We start from the raw sequence: 17,500 nt of genomic DNA on the forward strand, positions 1-17,500 counted from the left end.
TGGTAACAATAAATACTGGTCACCCTCAACCACTGTAGAGATACATAGGAATATCTAGTTATATAAAAGTAATTTAAATACCTTATTTTGAATCTTGGGGGTTGTGGTGGCCTATTGGAAACGTCCCTGTCTAGTGATCTGCCAGACTGGGGTTCATGACAAGTTCGAGCTCAATAGATTAAAACACGCACACAGGTTGCCCAGAGCTTTCGCTCTGGACGGGGCTCTTAGACCCATGGTCATAGTTCCCAAGCGATAGTATATTGTTAGTGTCTGCAACCTCACCATCCTTGTGAGCTAAGGATGCGGGAGTTGGTGGAGCCTGTAGGTCTACCTGCTGAGTCATCAGGCCATTACCTCAACCTCCCTGGTCCTAGCTTAGGTGGAGAGGGGTCGTTGTTGTTGTGGATTAAAGCCAATAGTTCTTGTTGGCACGGGCCATTCCCTTGGTCGGCCCGTAGGTAACCTGTAAAGATATATAAGGTTGGTTATCACATAAGAGGAAATTTGGAAAGTTTTCAGTAGTAGAGATAGTTGTGGACAGGATAAGGATGATGGTGGTAGTAGTAGAGGTCCATTATTTCACGGATAGTAGTAGTTAGAAAGTTGGGGGTGTAAGGCCTTTGGAAGTAGGGGAGAGGATGCAGGTGGGGTTGTCCAACCTTTTACTCCCTAGGGTCCCTGCGGAAAGCTTTTAGTAGTAGGTTAAGTTTAGAAAATACAGAGGATGATGTGAATAGGGCCTTATGGTGAGGGGATGAGATGGTTAGATGCAAATTTTGAGGTCATTACCGTGGTGGAGGTAGTCTTGAAAGCAATTGTGTGTGTTTATTATTTTCAACAATTGCTTTTCCCAGTGTGGCCGCGGCTTGCCGGGCCTGTGGTGAGTTGGTGTCTACCTGTAGATCACCTCTCAGCTGTGCTATTTCTCTACACTCTAGTAAGTAAGTAAGTAATGCAGGAGGGTCTGTTGTGGTGTGACATCACAGTGATCACATGGTCTCTGAATGTTGTCCAGGATTTCCCAGTTTGCCTTGTATCCCAGTCTGAGCCTGTGTATACAAACAGCGTGTTTTCTTGGGGTGTATCTGTCTAAGGGTGGAGGTTCTAGCTCTGTGGCCCATTTGTACCATGTGGCAGAGGGAGAGCCATTCTCTATCCACTTGTGTAGTTCCTTGATTAGGTTGTCTTTGAGCTGTGTCTTTACTTTGTTTTTAATTTGTTGCAGTGCAGGCTGTATGTGCACATGTACACTTTAGATGTGTCTGGTGCATTTGGCTAGTTCATCAGCCTCTTCATTCCCTGGTATCCCGATGTGACTGGGGATCCAGTTTAGAGTTATTTGTCTATCTTTTTCATTTTGCTGATATAGGAATGATTTGGTATCAGATAGCAGGGCCTTGTTTTCTTTACTTTTTTCCTGTTGCAAGGCTTGCATTGAGGTTCGTGAACCAATATGTATGACTACTTGTCCTTCCTCATTTTCAATAGAGTATTTTAGTGCTTGTTGTATTGCAACAAGCTCTGTCTGCATGGTGGAGACATTGTTGGATGTCCTCCAGCATGCTGTGAAGTTGCTGGAGTAAACTGCAGCTCCCGCTGTTCGGGTTCCGGGGTCTACTGTACCGTCAGTATAGTATATCTGTGCCCCATTTGTTTCTGCTGAGCGGATTGCTGCTTGAGCTACATTTCTTAGTTCCTCCATTGAGCAGTCTTCATTTGCCCTTGGGAGCTTGGTGTATCTGTAGATTGCTACTTGCTTCTTCCAAGGTGGAATGCGCTGTGCACCCTGCGCTGTGTCTGGGCTTAGTTGCAGGATAACTTCGGTTAGGCTCAGGGTCTTTATGTTGTTGCTATGGACTTTGCCATAAGAGCTTGGGGTTTAAACATCAGGGTGCTTTGACAGTTCCTCTCTTACTCTCATTTTGGTTATAGGTCTCTGTCTGAGAGGAACATCTTTGCAATTGTGCTTGCATTTCTTAGTGCAATTCTATCCTCAAGGGATGGTAGTCCAGTCTCCATCCTTAGGTTGCACAGTCTTGTCCATATTGGATCTCCTAGCATGAGCCTCTTGGCATTGTTTTGAATCACCTTTACTGAGGCTTTTTGTGTATCTGTTAGATTTGTAAGTGTTGGAGCGGCATATTCCACTAGCGCTCTGGAACAGGCTAGATAGTATTTTTTTGGACATGCTCATTTGCTCCGTCATTGAGTTTCGACATATATCTCATGGCTGCCAGTCTGGCATCCGCTTTTTCCTAGAGATATTTGACTTCTTCCCTGGGAGAGGGGTATTGGGTGCTGATCTTTATGTAGGCTATATATGGTCAATCTCTAGGGCATTGTCCTACTAGCTAGGACATTATCACAGTCCCTTGCCTCTGCCATTCATGAGCGACCTTTAAAATCTGAATAACATTTACAATTTATGTTATTTATCATTTGCTTTTGTAATTTCAAGTTTTGTTGTAATCTTCCTTCCCCTATTTATATGATTTCAGTATTTAATTCTCTTCAGAGGGAGCGCGTAACTTACTTGGTCCCCTTGTGACGTGTCAGTTGCATCCTAACAGCTAATTAAGAAGCGAGAAATTAATGCGTGAGATATACATTGATGTGTTAATAATTCAAGTAATTAACGGACGTGAAGACATGTGAACTTAATCCTATCGGTTCGTAATATGGATATCTAAATGTAGCCGTACATTTCTCTAATTCCATGATTTATTAAGCAGTTCGTGTATTTCTGAGTGAGGATACATTATCGGGGTGTAAAATTTTGAGTATCGCCATGATCAGCAAGGCTGTACTAGTCAGGGCCACCCATACTGAGTTGGTTTGCTGAGCGATTCGACGAAAATCTCCCAGTATCACCAATCTACACTGGCCAGCATGGTTATGAAAACTGGTCAAACCCCAGACATAAATTGACATGTCTGAGCCCTTTTTCCTGCAATGGACTAGAAACAGCTGCATTTGTTGTTGTTGTTTTTGTTGTTGCTGTTGTTGTTTTATTTAGACTAACTGTACCGCGCAATGACGGAGGGAAAGAAGTGTACTTATCAGAATGTACCTGCATTGAAATTGTGTGACGAGTTATCATTTGCCTCCAAGTTGTAATTAAAATGAAAGATGAATAACTGTGTGTGTGTGTGTGTCTGTGTCTGTGTATCATGACGAGTCTCTCTACGTTTAATAATTGGTTGGAGTTGCAATGTTCCATACCTTGGGACTTCCATCTCTCCGCCCAATCAGCGCTTGTTGCAGCATGAGCTCGACAATGCAAATGCAAATTATGCATTTGGAAACCAGCTGTGAGCTTCTATCAAAAGTGCCTCCCATGACCAGGTTTATGGAAAGTAAAGGGGCGATGCCCCCGTGTGTTGGAATCGACCACAGCGATCGTCTTCCGTTGGTTGTTGATTTAAATTTTCCCTTTTTTATTTGTTTTAGTTTATTAGATTGTTTTGTGCTTCTTAACTGATATATCTTTACAAGGAATTTTCAGTTTACATCTCTTGAATATACGTCACATAATTTCCTATGCATTGATTTAATTTTGATTTCAGTGACTAGACCAGAAAAAAAAAAAGTCGAAATCAAGGTTTTAGAGGGTTAAACATTGTCTAATGCTCAGTATCCTAGTCTAAAATGTAATATTTTATGCCTCATATGTAAGTTGATTACAATTAACGCAACCAAAAATTGTTAATTATACCGAAGTTTTAATCCGAAAGAAGAAGAAAGGAACTTAATAGTTCATAGGATTATAACGCATTGGGGCTCCTTTTTCGATACCGTAAAATATAACGAATATTGTTGAGAAATCTCTGTCCGTTGGTGATATGATATCACTTTTTTTTCAGTATCTTGTCGTCCTCTCTCATTTTAGGTTTAGGATAAGAAAGAACAGAACCAGTTGCAAGACTAAAGTAGAAAGGTGCGAGAGAGGAAAAGGAGGAATAAAACTCATCCATATATATGTTCATTTCATGGCGTTGTATATTTTTGTTAAATTTGTAATGAGATTAGTTTTTTTTTCTTTGCTTAATTTTATAACTTAAGAGTGCATTTTCGCTCATGGTCTCAATATTTTGAGTTGTTTATTTTTAATATAAAAGTTAAGTGTCATTTTTTTACGTACATATATTTGCTAATCATTCATATTTTATTTTCTACATTTTATTGCTATGCAAAAGTTTTGTAGTTTTTATCTAGTGATGAAAGTTTTTTTTTTTTTTTTTTTTTTTGTAGTAGTTGTTTTTCTTTGCTTAATTTTAAAACTCTTAAGTATGTATTTTCACTCATGGTCTCAATATTTTGAGTTGTTTATTTTTAATATAAAAGTTACGTTTAATTTTTTACGTACATATATTTGCTAGTCATTCATGTTTTATTTTCTACATTTTATTGCAATGTAAAAGTTTCGTAGTTTTTATCTAGTGATGAAAGTATTTTATCTTTATTTTATAATATTATATCAAACTTATGGGGCCGTGTTTTATTCCACTTATCAACTGTTTCTTTTCAATTTGTGGTACTTTTTCTGTCCAGTTTTCGACTTGCAACTCCTTTAGATCAATAATCCTTAGTCTCTCTCTCTCTCTCTCTCTCTCTCTCTCTCTCTCTCTCTCTCTCTCTCTCTCTCTCGGGGCCTATTGATGAAGAGAAGTGCTGAATATGTGGAACGCTCCAAAGACCTGACTGTCGGATGCCGAGATTTAAAAGGAGAAAATAGAGTGAAATTGAAGTAATATTCCCAGAGGTCCGTTGATTGGATTGCTAATATGTACGTGATTGCCTATTGTGCAATGTAGAAGATTTCTTATTTAGATGTGTTTTTGTGTTGATATATAAAGAATGTCTCTAGTCATCACCGCGTTATAGGTAATCTCTTATTTACTGTTTTTGTTGATGTTGCCGTTGTTTTTTTATCACTTTACTTACTTTACTATAAGGGCTGCTTATCTGGTCTTGTACAGCAGGGAAATTCTACTCTCTACAGGACCTCATTCGGGAGCATTTAACATTTCACAATGCGTATTGTTCGCTTTCTATTTGATCATCACTGCCAAAACACAAAATAAGGTCTTCAGTTTCCTCTTGAAAGCCTTAATATCTTCAATTATTCGGATGCTTCGTGAGAGCCTTTTGTATAGTCTCGGGGCCGTATATTAAAGGCTCTAGAGCCTACGGTAGACATGTAGTTTGAAATCATATGTAACTATTATTGTGGACTTAGAAGACACCAATTGTTGATTTTCTTTCAACTGGAAAGTTTATCTTTTCGAGCATGCTGTAAACTTTAGTACCGCACCATAAACTACTCTCTCTCTCTCTCTCTCTCTCTCTCTCTCTCTCTCTCTCTCTCTCTCTCTCTCTCTCTCTCTATATATATATATATATATATATATATATATATATATATATATATATATATATATATATTATATATATATATATATATATATATATATATATATAAAATGTCTTAGTAGTATCACTTGGGTCCATACCTGCACCCACTTTTAACCCTTCGATTTTACCTTCGTTCCCACTTCCTTTCTTCTACCATGCTGTCCAACCTCTTCTAACCTTTACTACGAGGTACAAATTCAGCCCTTCACCCTGGTTACACCTCGGAGCTGAATGAGCCCCTTGGTCCTAGCGCCGGGTACCAAATTGATGAATCAAAGAAGGCTCTGGTGAAGTGAGAAACTTTGAGTGTAATTCTTTAATTTTTCAATATTCCTTGTTTAGTTTAATCGTGAAATAGCCTAAGTACCTGGTTATCAAGTGACTGCTGTGAGTTTTAGCTATTGGAGAGAATGTCTTTGTCATTATACATTATCCTCTTGTGGGTTATGGTGGCCTGTTGGAAACGTCCCTGCATGGCAATCGGCTGGACTGGGATTCGAGTTGAGGTACATAAATAGTAACATATATTCTGTGAAACTTATATAATTATATTATTAGTAGCATTATATGTACACTTTAAAGAGGTAACAATGGTTTGATAAACGAGAAGAAAATATAAATTTTATCACCATGATCCGAAATGCACAACCAATTATTCACCTTGATCATAAATAAGACATAATAATAATGCTCCTCTTCTTCTTTCTATTCACAGATATCATCCTCAATTTCCGCACGACTTTCGTTAACAAGAAAGGTGAAGTGGTACTCAGCCCCTGCAGGATAGCCACGCATTACGTCAAAGGATGGTTCCTTCCGGACCTCGCTGCCGCCATGCCCTTCGACCTCTTGGTGGCTACTGACGTCTATAGCTCGGTAAGTTTGCTCTCTCTCTCTCTCTCTCTCTCTCTCTCTCTCTCTCTCTCTCTCTCTCTCTCTCTCTCTCTCTCTCTCTCTCTATATATATATATAATATACAGTAATATATATATATACATATATATAGTATACAGTAATATATATATATATATATATATATATATATATATATACATATATATATATATATATATATATATATATATATATATATATATATATATATATATATATATATATATGTATTTATATTATATATATATATATATATATATATATATATATATATATATATATATATATATATATATATATATATATTTGTATACACACACAGTGTGTATATATAAATGTGTATACGGGCACATATACTGGTATATAAAAGTATTTGTGTGTTCCAATAAATCTGTGTGAGTAAATTTGTTATAATCTATGCTTCCCATTATTGTGTTTTATCAGCATCCTGTTTTTAGTCCCACAACTGAGACCTCATTCAATGTCAAATTATTTACATTTCGTATATTATTTCCATCTACCTTTACCTTCTAGTGAGTACAGGATGGCAATAGGTGAAATTAAATTTGCAAATATTTAAAATCAAAATATATCAATTTAACATTTTCCAACTTAACTAGTTTGACAAATACCTCAAACTTCCAGTTAAACTATTTCAATGTAAGTTTTATTTTTCCAATGATCGTTTGATCTTGTATCCCTCCCGAATTCTTTTTACAACCCTTTCAATGGTTTTGCTTTTCGGTTGTAGTTTAACAAGTAATGATTATAATTATCGTGCTGTGGTAACGTCCCTGACTGGTGAACGCCAGACTGGAGTTCTACTCTCGCTCAAACTCGTTAGTTTCTTTGGTTGCTGCAACCTCGCCATCCTTGTGAGCTAGGGATGGAGTGTTTGGGGAACCCCATAGGTCTATCTACTGAGGCATCAGCAGCCATTGATCCTAGCTTGGGTGGAAAAGGAGCTTGGGCGCTGATCATTTGTATATATGGTCAGTCTCTATAATCAATTATTTTTAATGAGGCAGATTTTCACCGACTCGCGAGGGTGCCCTTTTAGCTCGGAAAAGTTTCCTGATCGCTGATTGGCTGAACAAGATAATTCTAACCAATCAGGTAGCAGGAAACTTTTCCGAGCTAAAAGGGCACCGCTGCGAGTCGGTGCAAATGCGTCTCATTAAAAAAAAAAAAATTTAGTATAGTTTATTGTCCTGCTTGTTAGGGCAATGTCACTGCCCCCTTGGGCCTTTAAACCTTTTTAAGAGAATTCCCCGACTTCCCAGATCTATGCGTTTCATAACGCCCCTCCTTTTTTCGGCTACGGGTAAAGACGATAAGGGTACGATTTAACCAACCGTTACTTTCTAACCCATCTCGTACTCGCTTCTTGAATCAACGGAGATGGAAGGCCTGAGTGTTTCTTATGTTTTATTTATATTCGCTGGCCTTGAATATGCCAAAGAAATAATTCATATAGAACATCCAAAAGTTCTATATATATATATATATATATATATATATATATATATATATATATATATATATATATATATATATATACATATATATATACAATATGCATATATATATATACAATATGCATATATATATACAATATACATATATATACAATATACATATATATATATACATATATATATATATATATATATATATATATATATATATATATATATATATATATATATATATATACATATATATATATATATATATATATATATATATATATATATATATATATATATATATATATATATATATCACCACTCGCACCGCAGGTCAAGCGGCAGAGCGCAGAATTTCACATATTGAGGAGCGTCCTGCTCCATCATTTCGTATCCCATTGCAAATTCGCCTCCTGCTTATAGGCAGAGTATAATTAGAATCCTATTGAATGTTCAACGTTGGCCTTTGCAGGGCAATGCTTACAGCTTCAGTTATTAAGATTCTGTCCCTTCATAATCTAAGGATCTCCGAAATATCGAAATATTTTAATTTTTCCATCTTTTTTCATTTCAGATAGAATATAGTTTCAAATTAATTAATCGTAACTTTAGCTGAACTTCGTATTATAAAATGAATTGTACTTTTATGTTATTCAGTAATCCTCAGATAAAGACAGTTTTGTCGAAACACTATTATAGTGATAGGATTTAATGAAATAGAAAATATAGTAATTGTTTCTTTAACCAAAGGCTTACGCCGGAGAATCTTAAGAAACTACGAAAATAAGAAGATTCCTATATGAAACCCATTTGCACCACTAAGGCAATCGTTTTTTGATGAAAATTGCTTCAAATAAGCCGTCCTAAAAGCGATATATATATATATATATATATATATATATATATATATATATATATATATATATATATATATATATATATATATATACATACATACATATACGTATATATATATATATATATATATATATATATATATATATATATATATATATATATATATATATATATATGTATGTATGTATGTGTGTGTGTGTGTATGTATGTGTGCGTGCGCACGCACGTGTCCGTCCGTATGTGTATAAGTATACTTAACTTCTCTTTGTAAAGAAAATGTCTTTCATCCATGCCAAGTTTTCTCCTTCAGAAAAAGTCTAAAATACCTCCTCCTTCGAGCTATCAACTGATCCCGGAGATGGAATGGTTTTGGACTCGTATAGTTGATATACTATATCGAAATGGACCCCAATCTTTGTTCCAACAGACGTTCCTTAAATCCCGTATGGGTCATTAAATGGAAAAATGGGAGATAAATGGTTAATGGTAGTACTGGAATCTGAAATCTCGCCAGAGACTCCTTGGCTTGGATGCTGATGCATGCATATTTCTGTATCACCTTCAGTCTAGGAACAAAACTAAGCAAGTAATGGATATGTTCAACTTTGAACAAACGAGCACTAATGGACTTGATATTCATCTCCCAGCAGAGCTGGAATTCTGCTGGGTGATCCGGGTTATTTGTATTCGTGGAGAGAGAGAGAGAGAGAGAGAGAGAGAGAGAGAGAGAGAGAGAGAGAGAGAGAGAGAGAGAGAGAGAGAGTGCCTTACCTTATTGCCAAATTCTATGTTCGGGTTCCCCCAGGTCCCTCAGTGTGAGGCGCAATTTTTTTTTTGTTTTTTTTTTTGTAATGAATGTCAATTACAGTTCCAATTACAGAGAGAGAGAGAGAGAGAGAGAGAGAGAGAGAGAGAGAGAGAGAGAGAGAGAGAGAGAGAGAGAGAGAGAGAGAGAGAGAGAGTAATGAATGCCAATTACAGTTCCAATCACACAGAGAGAGAGAGAGAGAGAGAGAGAGAGAGAGAGAGAGAGAGAGAGAGAGAGTAATGAATGCCAATTACAGTTCCAATTACAGAGAGAGAGAGAGAGAGAGTAATGAATGCCAATTACAGTTCCAATTACAGAGAGAGAGAGAGAGAGAGAGAGAGAGAGAGAGAGAGAGAGAGAGAGAGAGAGAGAGAGTAATGAATGCCAATTACAGTTCCAATCACAGAGAGAGAGAGAGAGAGAGAGAGAGAGAGAGAGAGAGAGAGAGAGAGAGAGAGAGTAATGAATGCCAATTACAGTTCCAATTACAGAGAGAGAGAGAGAGAGAGTAATGAATGCCAATTACAGTTCCAATTACAGAGAGAGAGAGAGAGAGAGAGAGAGAGAGAGAGAGAGAGAGAGAGAGAGAGAGAGAGTAATGAATGCCAATTACAGTTCCAATCACAGAGAGAGAGAGAGAGAGAGAGAGAGAGAGAGAGAGAGAGAGAGAGAGATTTTCTTCATTCCAATGCCAGCCGGTCCAGTGATTCATGTAAGTCAAAAAGTAGTTTCTAAATTGTAAATAGTCTCTTGGTATAAAAATAGCTCAAAGGAGGTCACGGCTGGATGAACTCAACCAGATACGTGACCTTAGACGGAATGATTTGCGAATGAACCAAAAAAGTTGCTAGTTTATTTTTCCACGTTTTAGTTCCTCTTTCGGTTGTTTTTCTTTTGAGGGAAAGGAAGAGTGATTTTTTTTTTTGTGTTCTTAGCGTGCGTCTGAGAATATGCTGTCATACCTCTTATTTTACTTTATGAATTTGCGTTTAAGAATTAAATACGTTATCAAACAAATCTCATAGTTGTAGGGAAAATTCAATACTTCATATATAGAGTTAAGGTCTATGGAATAGATGTTTTCTATAGACCTTTGAGTATACTGTGGCTGCATCACCCGAAGACCCTTTGTCAGTTCTTGTTCACTGTTTTTGCATACTTGGTTCGTTTGTGATTTTCTCCATTCCCTTGCGGCCTTACTTTGTTCTTGGCATAGCTTTGTTTCTGTTAAATCGGCTAGAGTTGTCTCTTATTTGTTCTCCTCGTAATAACGTGATTTAACTCCTTTCATTGAAGGACTTTTTTCTCTCATCAGTATACTTTTATTGAAAAATTAAAGATTATTCCTGAAAAATAGACCCCTGTTGAATAACTGACAAATGACGTTATTAAAAGACTTTTCCATCATAATTATACTTTTTTTTTTAAAGTTGAAAATTATTCCTAGAAAATAAACCCTCCCTGGCCATTATACTTTTTTTCAAGTTGAAAATTATTCTTAAAATATAGACCCCGGTTGGATGACTGATGTAGAAAAGGGTATTCGTCTGATGGACCTAGTGGAAGATCGTCAAAATAAAACGAGATGACAACTTGGCCCTTTTTGCAAGTCACTATTTTCATTCATCTTATCCTAGTACCAATTCAACCGTTAACGTTTATATCCTAAATAAATGGCTTTGCCTTCGTTTATTCAGTGATTATATTAATTATCAATTTCATTCCAAAAGGTATTGGTGATTATCTAATCTACTTTCAGAAAGACTCTGTGCTTATTTCGCTCTCAAAGAATTCAACGCTACTGTATCCCTTTGTTAGAAGGAAGAAAAAAGAAAGAGTACTATCAACCCTTTAGAAAGGTCATTATTGTTTAAGGATACAGTTTTTTTTTACTTTATACTTTGGCATAAGGATCTGATCTCTTTATTGCCTTCGCCAAAATTGAAAACTTTGCGAAGGGTATGTATTCGCCCTTGTCATTTGCTTGTTTGTTTGTTTGTGAACAAATTTACACAATACCATTGTACTGATTTTGACCAAACTTAGTATTCATGTTGGGTATGACCCAAGGATGAATCTGTAACATTTTTGATAAAGTACATCGAAGAATAAGTACGCAGCAATACTTTGAAAATGATCGCAATGCTAAGTAATATTTTTAGTATTACGCAAAAATTAATGAACCAATTTATACAAGACTTGGTGAACATGTGGCATATGACCCAAGGACAAATCCATTAGATTTTAAAGAAAATGCTTCGAAGTTCTTGTACGTAGTGGAGTAAAGACCAAAATAAGACTGCTTGGTGTGGCGAAGGTATGCTCTACTGAGTGCCCCTCTAGGCTATTTATGTACGTTTCATGTTCTTGCAGAACCAGATTTGTTTTACCCAAAAATTAGAATAATTTACTTTCTCACTGGCTGAACCGTTGTAGCAGCTATTTATTCTTACATTAAATGTAAGTGGATTATTACAACAGGAATTGCATCATCTTCATTGCTTTATCTTTTTTTAATTTGGAAGTAGAGTTCCCAGGACACTGCCCGTCAAAGAAAGCCGAAACCAATTAAAAATCCCAGTATTTTATCTTGCTCTCAATGGAAATTATTCTGAAAAGTTTCCTAAGATCGCGTCGTAAATCCCCAGAAATTTACCCAGCTTTTAATGTAAATAGAGCCAAAATTCCCAATCTAGGGAAAATCCGCAAGAAGCGGATTACATGATTATTACCGACGTAAAAGAATCCCTTTAATCCATTTGAAAACTTCTTGACTCGCGCTTACTGTAAGGGTTGATATCATAGTTATAAAACTATATTTTCCTGCAAGAAAATTGGATGCTTGAAGCGCGTATCTAGATTAAATGTTCAAAAATACTTAAATTTGAAATTAGTTGCTTTTTGGTAAATACTTTTAGAGAATACTGGGCGCAAAGATAACCTCGTGTAATTGGCATTATTGGCAGTTACATAAACAATGTCCATCCAAAAAGAAAAAAAAAAATAAGGAAATTATTTTGATTTGGTCGAAAGGAGGTTCTATTTTTGGTGGCCCTTTTCAAGTCTTCCTTTTAGCAATACCTTTCAGCATTGCTTATCACCATTACCAATCGAGTTAGGATTTTGGAAAAATTATATGTGTTTTGGTTTATGTAATCTAGAAATGTCGAAGAAAAACAGCACAAGGATAATGTTTTTTCTGCTGTCACTTTTCTTGTTTTTTTTTTCTTTTTTTTTCCTTTTTTTTTAGTTTCTTTCTTTCTATATTTTCTCGGCTCATAAAGTATTCTATTGTATATTTTCGTGAGATTTTATACCTCTTTGACATTTACTTTTGGTTAATAATTCAAGGAATGTTCCTTTCAATTTAATGTGTGTATATTTTTTTATCGAATTTAAATTTTGAAAAATGGCCATTGTTATTTCAAGTGTAAATACACTACCGATTATTTTCTCATGGAATACAATTTTTACGTATATGGCAAGATAAAAAGGATTATATCACGTAGCAAATACAATACTGGATATTCTTTCTTATTGAATTTAAATTAGTAATAGTTTAAGATACAAAGCCATCTACTATGACCCAGTTTTTGTAAATACACCGCCGTAAAAAACAGTGTTATTTTAAATCCAAAATTATGACAAAATATATAAAGGCACTGGGAACTCCATCCTTATTTCCGACATTTGTATTCCACAATACGAAGTCAGTCACTGGAAATCCGAAAATCCTTTATAAGCCTGACACACGGTGGTTTTGAAAAGCAGCTTAGGGATGGGAATAGAAAAAGAAAAAGATAGAAAGGAAAATAAAAAAATTGATATTTTCCTTCCCCATGAGAAGCCACAAGACCGAGATAGGAATCTGATTCCTGATCCAACTCGGTTACGCTGAAAAGTTACTACAGCTTATCTTCTGCCTCGCGCGCGTAGTAGGTGTCGGTGGGGTAGTCCAACTGTCTTCTCTAGGGGCTGTCACGGCCCTCCCCTATGATGAAGGGATTATCTAAATGGAAGACAGCCTGTGAATAGTGGTTTACACACGCCCCTGTTGTATACACGACACCCACAAGGTGATCGCGCGAGGGTAGTAACCTCTGCATTCCATGCTTTTATCTTTCTCTAGTATATTTGGAAGATTTACATTAGAAAAGTGTAAAGAAGGACTTCTTTCACCGGCCGTCACAGGTCTTTTCCCAGAAATATATTTTTCCTTCGTCAAAATCCCTTTTTTTTCACTATTCTAATCTCCGATGATCCAAAATCCCATACATATGGGCTTATGTCTTAAAAGTTGCTTTTTCCGATCTCTTGAGTAATAGTACTTTACGGTGAGAAAGGAAGCCTTTCGTAATACGTACGAGAGGATGAAAAAGTATACAAACTTTATATTTCGGTTGTCAAAGTTTTATTGTTGTTGATTTGTGAGCTTCCAACTTCAAGGAAATTCTGAGTTTGTTTTCGAATTCATCTTGGAAGGGTTTTTCTATAAAATATTGGAAGATTGTTTAGGATTTATTTTTTATATTTTTTTTCTCTTTTAGGCTTTCATGTGTGTGTATATATTCCATTTTTTTCTTCTTGGTTATTGTTTGGCACCAAGATCTAGCTAAATAGGTCTAACACTCGTGAGCTGGCGGAAAATATGACGTCACTGGAGCCGGTGGCCGTGCTCCCATCCACCCACGCCTCGCAACTATATTGTTCTTTGCTCTAGTAAACATTTTTTTCGGATTTCATTACCTTGACAGAATGATTAAAAATAAAACACACAATACGTCGGGATAAAAAAGAAAAAATGCTAACAGATTGCGTGTAGAGAGAGAGAGAGAGAGAGAGAGAGAGAGAGAGAGAGAGAGAGAGAGAGAGAGAGAGAGAGAGAGAGAGAGAGAGTTTGGTACGATGAAATTTAGGTCAATTCAAATGAAATTATCAAAATTGCACGTTGATTATACCATTTATGTACTATGCAACACGTTTTAAACAACTTTATGGAAACAGACTATACACCAATAGAGCGAGAACGGTTGTGGAAGCTAGTTTTGGCTCTGATGAAGTCATCGCCGTTCGGGATTGTTGGACCTGCTATACTAGATCTTCGTTGGCACTAGATGGCGTTAACCTTCCGTTTCTTAGCAGGCCTTTTGAAATGAAGCTGTAAAACTGGTATCTATTCACTACCACTAAGCAATAATGCACACACATACGAATGATATTTTGCTGAAATTTAACAGCTATATTAGCATGGGAAAACAATGTAACGTATTTCGCTTACTACTACTACTACTACTACTACTACTACTACTACTACTACTACTACTACTACTACTACTATCCCTTCACCCCCTGTGCATATAACGTTTGAAATAACTGGAAACGTGGATGTTAAAATAAGCCCATGCCGCGAGTCCTTTATAGTTGTTGTAAATTACAAATGTAATTCAATACTCCACGAACCATTTCCTGCCCAGCATTTAATTTGTAGTGATATTAAATTATCGTAATTATTTTATACGGTGTGATAGGATTTGTATAGCACCACTGGTTTATGAAAATATCCGTTACAATCTTGATACTAAATTTATATGTCTGTCTGTCTCTGTCTTCTCTGTTTGTTTCTGTATGAACTCCCCAAAAGTACTCTTATTTAAGCAACAACCCAAACCCAAGGTACAACATTTGTCTGAAAGCATCGGTATCATTGTCAGGATTGGTGAATGGTTTCTTTGTTAGGGCATTCAAGGCGTGTCATTTCCATCTAGAGCAGCTTCATATGCACATACACTAATGTATGGTTAATTTAGGACTTGAAGCATGAATAGTTCATGCTGCATGACACCTTTAAGGATTTACAGACTATAAGATTTAGTAGTTATGGAACAGCTTCCTGTTGGGCCATCATTTTAGATGTCAGTGTCCATCTTAAGACTTTTCATAACCATATTATGTAGCTAGGTCGATATCATGAATTGGAATATAGTTATGTTTCCAGACGTAGAGCTGGTACATACACGTTGTAGATGCAACATCAAACTGTGTCGAGTTGTGGTTATTTTCCGTACAGGTTGTCATTTCTCTGCTTTTTCTCAGCAGCAAAGTTCATATAGTGACCCACACTTGGTGTCCCCATATAATCTGTAAACAAACTTTTCAGCTGTTGAGATCTGGGATTCATTAAGAATAAGACTGTCTCTTAGTGTGGCACAAGGTTCAAAACTGAGCTGCTTCCTTCATCATGAGTTTGAAGCCACTTTTTTTTTTTTTTTTTTTGCCTTTGTCAATAAAGGTACTGACTGTATCATATTCAGTGATACAGTAAAGTTGGGGAAGTTAACTCTTAAGATTGGTGGCACAGTCATGCAAGTGGGAAAAATAATATATCCAGTGACTGTAGTGTACTTTCCCCCTTTGCTTGTAAGTAAGTATACTTCTGTATTGATTGTTGGCCATTGGTGTTGCTGTGTCAGGGTTACAAACAACTGTTAATTTTCCTTCAGTTTTAGCAGCAGCACAGGCATGAAGGACAAGTCTTGTTAATAGCTCTTTTCACGTGTATTTTGCTACACAAAGTTGCTCAACAGTTTTTGTGAACCTGAAATGTAACTTCACCTGAAACAGTTCCTTTTTCATGCCCACGGACCAGCCTTCTAAATCATCAATTCTTTGTCTGTATGCTTCTTACATGGGAGTGTTTGGACACATCGAGCAAAACTGTATTAGATTTAAAAGTTTCTGGCTACATAATATACAATATTCTTAATCAAATGTGGGTTTCCTCTTTTTTCAGGACATGTGAAATTTAAACGTGATCCTTTGCAAGTAGGATGCTCACTTTTTCCACATATTGTGAAGTAAAGTTTGCTACAACTTGGATCTCACGCATGCTTAAATGGGTTAATTTTCAAGGGCCCAAGAAATCGCATACAATTGCAGCTTTTTCCTTAGTTTGAAACAGTAATTGCTTGATACATTTTAAACTAGGCAACGGTTTCAAGAATTTAAGTTAACTGCTTAGCACAATTTTATGTAATGCCCATGAGTTATATTATGATTTTTAGATAGGGTATTGAACAAATATGAACATAGTCACCAATCTGTATGAGAAAGTCCCTTTTTATGGTTTTTCTAATTAAAGGGAGGTGTAGTTAAAAGTTATCTGAAATTATTCCAATAGCAATGCTTCTTGCTACCAATGATCTAATCACATGTAGGGGATGTTCGGGCAAGTTTTCAAATTTCAAAACTTGTTTAAAAGCAAATTCTTGAAGCGTTACTTGCCTAGAGGCATTTTTATGACTTGTCAATTCCACAACGAGGGTAAATTTTTGTCCATATTTATTTTCATTTTATTTTTATTGATAATTGATTTTTATAGGATATTTATTTAATGTTAAAGCAATATATTTTTTTCTGTTCTAAACATTATATTATCATTTCAAATGTTTTTTAATATTTCACATAAAGATTTTGAACCATTCATGAAAAATTCATATTTTGAGTTAGGCATGTTTACAAAAACATGAGTATTTTAACTCTCAACGATTTTCTGCAATGTTATCGTGGATTTTGATAACCCAGAAAAAGATTTATACATGAGAACAATGTTCTTCCGGTAATGGGAGCCACCAATGGAAAATAAGGCGACTGGGCTGGATTGAATCTTCTAAACTATCGAATTATTGTTTGATTTTAAGTCGAAAGGAATTTCAGTCATTGTTCAGCTAAGACTTTACAATTCTTTTTATAATTTTCCCATATTTTCTATATATTTATTTTATGTTTTGTTTGTATATCTATTAGCTTTAAAGTAAGTATTTTACCTCTTGAATTTAATCAGGCCAGCTCGGCTCTGGAAGACTCGAGCTTGATATATATATATATACATATATATATATATATATATATATATATATATATATATATATATATATATATATATATATATATATATATATATATATATATGTGTGTGTGTGTGTGTGTATGTGTGTGTGTGTGTGTGTGTATATATATATATTATATATATAAACTGATTTATAACAACATTTTA

At 35.6% G+C, this 17,500-nt stretch overlaps 1 protein-coding gene across 1 annotated transcript in view; it reads left to right on the top strand.

Annotated features, from left to right (window-relative positions):
- Positions 1-17,500, top strand: part of Elk (Eag-like K[+] channel) — a 686,579-nt gene that overhangs the window by 614,999 nt on the left and 54,080 nt on the right. The window contains 1 exon segment of the mRNA XM_068356818.1: positions 6,134-6,294. Coding sequence (XP_068212919.1) covers positions 6,134-6,294 — 161 coding nt within the window.

This window comes from Palaemon carinicauda, chromosome 33, assembly GCF_036898095.1.
Source record: "Palaemon carinicauda isolate YSFRI2023 chromosome 33, ASM3689809v2, whole genome shotgun sequence".
In the NCBI taxonomy this organism is placed as follows: Eukaryota; Metazoa; Arthropoda; class Malacostraca; order Decapoda; family Palaemonidae; genus Palaemon; species Palaemon carinicauda.